The following is an 8,322-nucleotide window of genomic DNA, read 5'->3' on the forward strand; positions in this document are numbered from 1 at the left end:
ATTTTAGACACACCCGATTTTGTTTCATATATTTCTTTTTTTTTTTTTTTAAAGTGGAGCTCAACACGTGAAGTGGAGCAATACAAAACGGAGAATAAAAGTCAAGCATCAACACAACAGGAACTTATATCCCCATGTTATCTCCGGCATTGCCATCAACAACCAAAGGGATTTGCACCGAGCCACTCCTTGTAGTTCAGAGAGTACATGTCAACAATCTCCTCCACTCCTTTACTCTTGTTCTGAAATAGTCTTCTATTTCTTTCCAACCACAAATTCCAGATAATCGCGCAGAAGCTCACCATCCATGCCTTACGATCCGCCTTTCTAGCTGTGACCTCAGTCCAACTTAGAAAATGTTCCTTCAACGAACCCGGACAAGACCATAATCTACCAGCATAAGATAGCCATGCGCACCAAACCTGCCAAGAAAAGCTACATCCTAGAAGCAAGTGGTGACCAGACTCGACACAATTATTGCATAATACACATAAGTTATCTTGTTGGTTAATAACTCCAAGTCGACTCAGTCGCTCCTTCGTACTGATTCTGTCAGTCAATGCAAACCAAACAAACACCTCCACTCTTGGGGGCACGAGTCCTTTCCAGATAGTACTTGTAAAGCTATAGCTTGTGATCTCCTCCGGGACCATGTCCGCCTGCATTACCTGCACAAATGAGTTAGTTGTAAAAACACCTTGTTTGTCATATTTCCACACAATTTTGTCCTGTCTGTCATATGCAAGTCTAACCAGCCTTAACTCATCAAGTAGCTGGTTCACAAGATCCAACTCCCATTGGAACAATTCTCGGCGCCATTGGAAGTTCCATATCCACTCTAACCCATCCCAAAACCCACAATCCCCTATCACTGATCCTACTTGGTTTGAAACAGAGTAAAGTCTAGGAAATCGATCTTTCAACAACCCTCCAAGTAGCCAGACGTCCTCCCAAAAGCGAGTTTCTCTTCCATTTCCAACCTCCATAGACAACCCATCAATCATCTTCTGCCTCAGTTCTTGACTCTTGAACTGTAACGGACAAATATCCCTCCATAGCCCCCTCCGCACTGTTTCATATATTTCTTAACAAAGTGATTAATCATCTAATTAATCAAATTTTTGTACCATAGAATAATCAAATATTTCATAGCAAAATAATCAAATATTTTGGCATTAGCATAATCAAACTTTTTATGAATATAAAAAATCATCCACTACTATATTTTTATATGGTTATTAGTATTCGGATTTGATTATAAATATAAATTTAGTTCAATTATATTATTTATAAAATTAATCATTTTATATAAAATTTTATTATAAATATAAATGTCTGAAATTTTATATTCTAATATATTATATACAAATAATTAATTAATAACCATTCTTTTTACATTTACCTAGAATTGGCAAACGAATTATTTGAGAATTTATTTTATTTTGGTTTTTCTTTTCAAATCAAACATCGGTGTCCTAATCAACCCACCAGAACTAAATTTTCAACTTACATATTTGAAATTTTATTTATTTATTTATTTGCTCATGTGATGTGAAAATCCAAAAAAAAACTAAAATAAAAAATTCGATAAATATTTCGGTAAATATTTTTTAAATTATTTATTTTGGTAATTATTATAATTTATTTATTTATTAAAATAAAAAATTCGGCCAATCACAGCTACATAAATTTAGCGCTCACTCCAGTAGACCAAAATAAAAAAAGGTAACCAAAATAAAATGACAATTCATCAACAGATTTTTTTTTCTTTTAATTGGAAACTGAACTTCGTTCATTGATGGAAACTCGCGAAGTTCAAGTATCACATGATATCTTTTTCTTTTTATTATTATTACAGAAGTATCCCGTTATATCTAAACATAGAACATAAAGCAAATATGGCGTTTAAAGTTTTAAATACAGTTGGTCTTAGTTTCTGTCAAATCATTTATCTGATTTATCACAACTCCCATATTGTTACAATCAAGAAAAAGATGCTGGAAGAGAGATCAAACAAGTCCCTATTTTCAATTTCAATCTTTTAATTTTGAAATTAGAAAATACTGCAAATGAGAAACAAGCCATAAGATAAAATAATAAGCAAAACTAAATTATCAGTAATAATGAACTATTCATAAATGTTATCAGTATGTTATAAAGGAATCATCATCAGCCATATAATAACAATACATTACTCATAAATCTAACTCTTGAAATTTTCTCCTCTATTTTTACCCGTGTACCAAACTAACCTTTAATTAAAGATTTTTACAACAATGTTATAGAGAACAAAAAAATAAAAAATAAAATCGAATGCTTCATGAAACAATTGTTGTATATTTGATGAGAAAAATCGAGACCCTTCCATATCTCCATTTGCTTTGAAAATATAAAAATATAAAATAGAAAATCTATAGGATTTGGATGATTCAATAGGAAGAATGCACTTGGTTGTTTAAGTTAGCAGAGACATTGTCTTCAAGTTGAGAAGCAAAAAGGCTATCAAGAACTTGGAGGTAGAAGTTCCAAGAAGGACTAGTTTTAGTAATTGGTTCTTGTCCAAATGGATGTTCCTCGACATAGTTTGGGATACTTTCGACATTCACCAATCCATTTAGATATTCTCGCAGGTCGCCTCCATCAGCTGTCATGAACCATAATCAGGTTATTGTTCAATTAGATTCGATAAGATCTAATCTACATAGCGGGATAAGGCTTGGTTATTGTTCTTGTTCTTACAGAAAAGAAGAAATGAACAAACACTCGCAATTCTCTAGATGCATTTTTTAGGCACCAAAATTGTAAACAATTAAAGAATGTCATGTTGCATTAAATGAGATTCAAGCCAAAAAGTAAAGAAAAAGCTAAAGAAAATGAAGGCCAATTAAGTGGATATGACAAAAACAAAAAGCAAAATCAAATAATTTAGTTTCTTTGCAAAGATTAAGGATATGTACCTAGTGAATTGTCGTCACTCTTATTCTGATAACTGAATGAAAGAGGAAAGACTGAGGTGTGTGGCTAAAACAATTGAACAAAATTTACTAAAGTAAATTAGGATTTAACATTGTAAGAAAGAAATTTGGCTTAAAAAGGCATAAAGAAAGCAAAGTTTGTTTTGTGTATGTACAGGATTCAGCAATGCTTTGTACGGAGAATCATCCAACAGCAATGTGTTCGATTCGTTGAAATACCCTTTCTCCCAAGGAAGATTAGGATAGCGTTTCTCCCAAACATTCCTCAGATCCTTAAACAACACCTTCTTGTGCTTGTTTTCCATAGTTCTGACATTGGTTCCTGTACAATGAGAAGCATCCTGCAAAAAGTGACAAATGTAGAATCAACTGGAATCCAAACAGGGTTTATCCCGGGACAAAAGTGACAAATAGTTGAAATATATTAAGAAATGCCTCAATTTCATGGTAAGATACAAAAATTTGGGAGAACTCCAGAGATGTGTATTTATGAAATCCACTTCTTTTGTATAGAAAGTAGAAAATAGAGAAAGGCGAAAAAGAAAAAGAAAAACAATTAACAAAGTGACAATTTACTAAATTTACTAAACCAAGAGAGCTCTCTGTAAGTCATTGAGAAACAAAAATAGAGAGATTTTGTAACCCAGAAAAGAGCTAAACAAATGCTTACCCAATAAAAGAGCAACTTCTCTTTCATGTCTGCCATTAAATAATCAAGGACTCGTTGAACATTTTTTCTGCAATGAAAAAGAAAATCAAGAAATCAGTTTAGTCTGTACTGCTGATTGTTAACAATCTACAATATGTCAAAAAGTAAAGAGGATGCATGTAATTCCAAACTTTATGGAGCAGGAAACAGGACATGCAAAACGAAAATGTTTACTTAATTGAGAAGTCAGATTTACTCAAAAAAGATGTCGAATAGTACTTTTTCCTCGAAGACCATACAGCAACTTCGAATTTCTCAAAGCAGAATTTCAGAAACTCAGTATAGAAGGGTCTCTGGAATACTGAAAATGAAAGACAGCATAATTAGTAAAACATGGATGAATATCAAAATATGCAGAATAATAGGAATCTTCACTCACTGGCTCGTCCTGCCACAATTCTGTCGGCTTTGTGATCTTTTGGACGAGGAGAAACTACATCTGCAAGCAACCCGTTTATATCAAGAATGAGAAGCTTTTTCTTCAAACATCCAATTCGTACTCCAGTCAGAGACATTCTAGAAAGTTTTAAACTAAACTCTCCATTTATGTCAGGAACAGATGTTGTCCTCGTTTCATCAGTATAAGAAGAAAATCCATTGACATTTTTTCTTTCATCCGACTCGGTTTCTCTTGTTTCTTCAATAGCTTGCTTTGAAATATTACAAACTATATTGCTGTTTCTTTGTATTGCATGAAGCTCCATCCTATTTTCCATTCCGAAAGAAGAAAACAGAATTGCAATGCAGGGATCAATATGGTTTCTATATACAAAACTAAAATCCAAAATGTTAGTCTAGTCAGAGTCCAAGGTCTTATTGCATCTTATATATATCACCCCAATCCAATGTCCAATGTCCATTGCCAATTGAACCTGCAAATATGAACAAAAATAACAAATAACGTAACAAAATTATATTCACAAAAAAGAAAATGATGGGAAGAAAGAACATGTGCAATTTAGTATAGTTTAGCATTACCAGTAATATATATATATATATATATATATAAGAAAAAGCTGAATATATTCCACAGATGATTAGACACAAACAAATAAAATCAAGTTTGCCACATTCTCTAACTCAAGCATTAAGAGCTGCATATATTTCATGGAATTTCACAAAGATATTTGAAATATCAAGCCCCAATGACAAATAGCAAGGATACCATTTTAAACAAAAACAATCTTTGCTTTATACTGTTAGCAACCTCCAACAAGTACTACAAGTTGCAACTTCACACACAAAGTCTTCATGCTCACTTGCACGTGAAGTTTGCTTGGTAGAAGGTTAAATGCTGGCATGAAAATGATGGAGAAATTTAGCGTCAATGTACAGCTTGATATGTTGGTCACACTATTACTCACATATTCTAAATCTTTAAAATCGAATATTCGTAGCAAATGATTTAAAACTATTAAATTAATCTTATCATCTGCCAACCTTTTGTATTATTGGAACATATTTTGTTCATAAAGTTTCAGTTTACACACCATCATGACAAATCGACTAGTACTATCTAGTATATATCCTATTGAATTTGCATTCCCTTTTGCTGTTAATTCCTTCTTGCCTATGTTTTCCTGATTATATTAGCAGACAAATCCCCATAAAATTGCTTTTTACGAAAAGTTAAATCCAAGAGAGGAACCTATACTTCCAAACTCTAACCTTGATTTTTGGTTAAGAAATATCGAATTCATAACATAATTTTACAGTTCATGCTTGTACTATCATAGTGCAAGAGAAACTAGGAAGGATTAGTGACTTTTTCTAGAAGGATAAAACAACAGATAAAAGCACAATATATCATGTTAATTAATCCATTAATCATCAAAAGGGTGCTTAAAATTTAAAGTATATTATATGGTGACTCGCAATAAAGATGTCTTTATATGAAGATGATAGCTAAGATGTGAACATGTATTATATCAAGCAATTTAGTTAAATATGTCAAATTATCTAATGGTTCTCATCTATCATCTTCACACAAAGACATCTTCATATGAGTAGCCACCAGATTATACATATATATATAAGGAAGAAAACATGAAAAACAGTAAACAAAAAGGGTTAAAGTGGCATCAAGACAGGACAGATAAACAAAATGTTATTCCAATGTCACAGTTCCCACATTCATGAGAACACAAATCAGCAACATATGAGTGATCCAATCTTAACGTCTAATTAGCAATTACCTTTTCATAATGTCTTACGGCACTCTTATTAAAGTTTTAAACATCTTTAACGGAATTAATACATTGGTAAATCTCAACTTAGTGCGGTTTAGTTGTCAATAAAATCAGGGTATATGGAAAATGAATTACAATATAACTACATATTTTCATATTTGTATGTTTTCAATTAAGAGTTTTTAGCTTTGGAAACCCTAAAGATTATTTGTGCGAACAAAATCCAATTTCAAGAAGCATTAAAATTGAGAATACAAAATATAAACTAATCCAATAGACAAAAACAGCGAGAAAAAGGAAGGGAAAAACAGAAGAACGTATGGAATTAAGATACCTATATAGCATGATGAAGTGTACTGGCAACGATGATTGGCAGAAGAAGAGGTAGTTAGGAAGAGAAGACGAAGGAAAGTGCATTGCAGGATCGGAGGGAGAGAACAAAGACGAGAAGTTGAAGCATTTGACTTGAGATCGTGGCGGAAAAGGATGAGAGACAAACAACAAACACCAACTGGTTTGGGCTTTGAGCTTGGGCCAAGTTCCATTAGTCTGAGCAATATATGGGCTATCAGATTGAATAAAAAATAGCTTGCTTCTTGGGCTGGGCCTCATCTGTTAAACATCTTAAATGGATGGACTTTTTGTCCAAGTAATTTAAATGTTATTTTATTACATTTTACTTTAATTTTTATAAATCCGATTATATTTATATTTAAATATATTGATATATATAAAATAATAAGACACGTTCTAAGGTGCTGACGGTGGTGATCATTATGTGATGCGGACCATAGGTATTGCAGGCGGATTTTGACGCGTAATAGAGTATAGTGCGAAACGGGACTCCGTGAATATGGCATGTGATGGAGCGTTGTGTTGTTTCATATATTTAATTACTAATTAGTGATAATGAAGTATTTAGATTAAAAAATGAGATGGACCAAGGGTTTTGGGCTAGCATACTTTTGTTTTTTTGGTAGAATACGAATTAAGATAGACAACTTTGCATGGCCAAAAAATAGAGATAGGTTGCTGGCTTTGAGGTGGAGTATTGGGCGTTGTGTTTTTGGAGGAAGGCAGCGGAACAGCAGGAAGGTAAAACCCTAAGTCTTTGTGAGACACAAGTGGAGAAAGGCATGGTGTTGTTAGCACGTACAAAATAGAAACCGCATTATCTTTCCTTTCAATTAGGTTATGATGGATCCTCTCAATCTCAACCCTCTCTCTATCTCTCACCGGAGAAGAGTGTCATCAGTCACCAGCCTTAAAGTCACGTTGGCCTGCTTCGAGATCTTGTATTCGGCTGCTTCTCGACGATCGTCTGGTGGAATCGAACTGTTGAAAATGCTTCACGCCGACGGTGCTGCACGCACCACTTCTCAGTGACGACGACCCTCATGGCGCGCTCATGTGGTATTTTAATTTTTTCCGACGCTGGTGTCTCCGTTCTTCTTTTTCCATCAACCAATTCAAAGATCACCGGAGTGCACAGACCCGGTCCGGCCCGAAGGCCCGGCCCGGTCCCAAACACTTTTGGGGCTAATTTGGTGTGATTTTATCGGGTTTAGGGTCGGGTAAGGGTCTCAAAAATAGACCCGGTCATTATTTTGGGTCGGGTCCGGGCCATAGCTCGGGTCACTCGAAGTCGGCCCGGTGACCCGGTCATCATACACAATTAATATTTTGTGTTATTAGTGATGGATCATGACTATTTTTATGTGGAATTTAAGTATTGTAAATCTTAATATTTTGTGTTATTAGTCATTATAAGACTATAAGTTAATGTTTTATGTTTAGAATGCATAAGACTTTATACTAATGCATAATATTGTGTTATTTGTATTGATTTAAATATTTGGTATTATTAGACAATATTAGTATTGATTGTGGTTATGCTTTAATTTTGAAGAAGGGTTGGTTCTTGTTATATTTTTCTAAGTGAAGTTTACCATGTTAAATAATGGTTGGAGTCTTGGAAACTTGGATATTTTTACATGCTAACTTACAAGAAGGTATCAACGTAATGTAATGTTAATGGCCCGGTTTTCACCCGGTATAATTGTGGCCCGAAAGTGTATTGGTTTCATCGGGTCTAGGGTCGGGTTCGGGTCTAATAAATAGACCCGGTGTATATTTCGGGTCGGGTCTGGGTCACATCAAACCCGGCTTCACCCGACCCATGTGCACCCCTAGATCACCCTATACCAACAATTGAAAATGGGTTTCTTCTTCTTTTCTTTTTTTTTTAAATGGTCTTTTTTTTTTCGTGAAATATTTTTGGCACAATGTATTTTAACATTATTCTATCTTTTAATGAGACCCAATTATCATTATCTTAACACAATCCGGTCCATCATCTCTATTAGACTAAAAAAAAAATTCAACAACCACACTTTTCTGAAATCCGATTCTTCTTCATTACACAATTTCTTAAACAAATATAAATACT

General features: G+C 33.9%; 1 protein-coding gene across 3 annotated transcripts; it reads right to left on the reverse strand.

Moving 5' to 3' along the window:
- Positions 1 to 2,111: 2,111 nt before the first annotated feature.
- Positions 2,112 to 6,405, reverse strand: LOC112784829 (uncharacterized FCP1 homology domain-containing protein C1271.03c). Of its 3 annotated transcripts, none has more exons than XM_072230016.1 (8): positions 6,208 to 6,368; positions 4,892 to 4,978; positions 4,064 to 4,556; positions 3,904 to 3,985; positions 3,646 to 3,712; positions 3,131 to 3,316; positions 2,958 to 3,021; positions 2,112 to 2,644 (listed from the first exon to the last, which is right to left on the reverse strand). In XM_072230016.1, exons 3-8 carry the CDS (start codon positions 4,398 to 4,400, stop codon positions 2,430 to 2,432), a joined length of 951 nt encoding a protein of 316 aa, XP_072086117.1. In that variant the 5' UTR covers positions 4,401 to 4,556; positions 4,892 to 4,978; positions 6,208 to 6,368; the 3' UTR covers positions 2,112 to 2,429. The 3 variants fall into 3 exon arrangements, with proteins under 3 accessions (XP_072086117.1, XP_025683943.1, XP_025683942.1); XM_025828158.3 differs by having other exon boundaries at positions 4,850 to 4,978; XM_025828157.3 differs by lacking the exon at positions 4,892 to 4,978 and having other exon boundaries at positions 6,208 to 6,405.
- Between the last annotated feature and the right edge of the window lie 1,917 nt (positions 6,406 to 8,322).

Source organism: Arachis hypogaea, chromosome 20 (assembly GCF_003086295.3).
Source record: "Arachis hypogaea cultivar Tifrunner chromosome 20, arahy.Tifrunner.gnm2.J5K5, whole genome shotgun sequence".
Taxonomy (NCBI): Eukaryota; Viridiplantae; Streptophyta; class Magnoliopsida; order Fabales; family Fabaceae; genus Arachis; species Arachis hypogaea.

Bases quoted from the DNA above. Each gene is read 5' to 3' on its own strand.
- LOC112784829 (XM_025828157.3), bottom strand. From the start codon at position 4,400: ATGGAAAATAGGATGGAGCTTCATGCAATACAAAGAAACAGCAATATA. The intron at 3,713-3,903 runs GTACTATTCGAC...TTTTCATTGCAG, and splicing joins GTATGGTCTTCGAGGAAAAA to AAAAAATGTTCAACGAGTCC. The intron at 2,645-2,957 runs GTACATATCCTT...GGTTCATGACAG, and splicing joins GAGTGACGACAATTCACTAG to CTGATGGAGGCGACCTGCGA.